This window comes from Entamoeba invadens (assembly GCF_000330505.1).
Source record: "Entamoeba invadens IP1 unplaced genomic scaffold scaff_1105074725423, whole genome shotgun sequence".
Lineage (NCBI taxonomy): Eukaryota > Evosea > Mastigamoebida > Endamoebidae > Entamoeba > Entamoeba invadens.
Window position 1 is genome coordinate 37,394 of NW_004191806.1, and position 2,593 is coordinate 39,986.

At 30.9% G+C, this 2,593-nt stretch overlaps 1 protein-coding gene across 1 annotated transcript; it reads right to left on the reverse strand.

Annotated features, from left to right (window-relative positions):
• Nucleotides 1–17: 17 nt before the first annotated feature.
• On the reverse strand, nucleotides 18–2,260 carry EIN_465290 (hypothetical protein; the record flags this gene model as incomplete). Its single annotated transcript, XM_004184819.1, has 1 exon — nucleotides 18–2,260. A coding segment is annotated over one exon (2,243 nt), but the record flags the coding sequence as incomplete, so codon positions are not given.
• Between the last annotated feature and the right edge of the window lie 333 nt (nucleotides 2,261–2,593).

Sequence of the window (2,593 nt, forward strand, 5' to 3'; positions counted from 1 at the left end):
CAGTCGTATTTAAACACATGTTTTGTGCGCAATTTGTGTCGCATAAAACACATTGTCTTCCGACCAAATAACGAACCTTGTCTGTACATGATAGACAGTCTAAATTAGAACCATTGTCACATGTCAGACATTCTTCGTGACATTTGTTGCAAGTCATATTGTTTTTATAATAACCATTTATGCATTCGGTACAACCTTGAACAGTGTCACACTTATTTGTTGTACAATAAGGACTGCATAGTAAACATTTATTATTTTGAAAATATGTTCCTTCATTACAAGAAAGACAATTTGTACTCTGCAGAGAACACGTCTTACAATTTGAATCACACGGAGAACATTTTTTGTTTTCGATAAAGTGTCCATCAGGACACAATGTACAACCAAGTACAGTATCACAATTGTCTATACACAATGTATCACAAACTGTACATAATCCACTATTGTAATATCTTCCCCTTTCACATGTCAAACATGTTTTTTCCATATTTGAAGAACATGTATAACATGTTGGATGACACGCAGAACACTTCTTGTTATTAACAAAATATTTTACTGGACATTCCGTGCACCCCGATATATCAACACATTTACCATAAACACAATTTAAATCGCATTCATTGCAATACCCATTATCAAGATAACGAACATTTTTTACACACGACAAACAGGTGCTTTCGGCATTCGAAGAACATGTTAAACAATTGGAATGGCATGCAGCACAACCCTTTTCACTCACATAAAAATGATTTTGGCATTGAGTACACCCTTGGTTATCGAAACAATATCCAGCAACACAATTTGAATCACATGATTTACAATACCCATTTTCTAAATATCTTATCCCTATTACACAAGATGTGCATTGATTAGAACTTCCTCCTGAACAAGTCGAACATGTTGAGTCACAACGAGAACATCCTTTGTTATTAACATAATAATTTGGATTGCATTGAGTACATCCTTGTGTATTTACACATTTCTCATTCACACAGTTTGTATCACACGCCATACAAACACCTCCATCAAGATAATAACCGGAATCACAAGAAGTGCAACTCGACTGTGTACCTCCACTGCATGTTTTACAACTAGCGTGGCAACTGGTACAATTCAACCCATTTTTATAATATTTAAGTTTACATTCTGTACATCCAGAACCATCAACACACTTTCCAGAAACACAGTTTGTATCACATTGATAACAACCAGAATTATAAAGATAATATCCCGTTTGGCAAGCTGAACATTGATTACTTCCAGGTCCACTACATAACGTACAAGGAGATAAACATCTTGAACATCTTTTTGAAATTACATAAAAACCATCTTTACAATTTGTACAACCATTGTCATGGCTACAATATCCAATTCGACAGTTTGGATCACATTGTGTACACGTCCCATCTTGTATGTAGTAATTTGCTTCACAAGTTATACATTGGTTGTAATTTGGTCCATTACATCTGTTACAATTTGGTGTGCATTTTCCACATCTTTTTCCTTCAACATAATAAGTATTTTTACATAAAGTACAACCATTTTGACCACATGTATTACAATTTGTATCACATGGCGTACACCCTTTGTTTTCTTGATAATAACCATCCCAACATTGTTTACATCCTGTTTGAGTATTACAATTTATACAAAATTGGCAAGTTAAACACTTTCCATTTAACAAATATTTTTGAGGATTACAATCTGTACAAGTGTTTAAAGAACTACACGTTTTGCAATTACTGCTACAGTAATCGCACTCAGAATCACTGTTTAAATATAATCCATCATAACAAGAAGAACATACTGATGGATTTGAATTACATTGTTTACATATAGAGTTATTACATCGATAACATGAACTTTTATCATTACCATAAACATAGTATCCATCATTGCAAACCATACAAAGATTTGGATTTCCCATATTGCACATGTTACAATTTGCTACGTTACATGTTTCTTTTTTAATTTCTGTCTTCTTGTTGACTGAATAATTTTCAACCCTAAACTCTTTTTGCTTATTTGTAAACTTCATTTTTAATTCGGTTCCATCTGGCAAGTTTACATTAAGTTCTGTGTTTATACCACATTTTATTGTTGTATACATATCATATTTACTTATTGATATTAACAACCCTTCTACACTCCATTGATACGAAGGTGGACATCCGACATTGGTATTAACACAAACAATTGTGTTTTCTATTTTACACCACTTTAAGCTGTCAGACAATACAAACAATAAAATAAAAATCATACTGAAAATATTAAAAAGTTTATTTAATTAAAAATTCCATTTGTAAAACACAAACAGAAATTATGTTGTTGATATGGAAACAAATATTTATATTAATTATATTAAAAATAAATAATTACTTGTTTTAAAAATACAATAGGAAATAACTTTAAGTTACAGTAAGAGGAAATAAAGGTATGCTAAAAAATGCTCACAATTATTGGTTATTTTTATACATGAAATTATATTAATAATTATTCAAATAATAAATATAATGAAAAACACTAAAATAAATTTATATTGAAATTAGCAATTTTTTCTCAACATTTCACCTTTTTCCTTGACTGTAAAAAA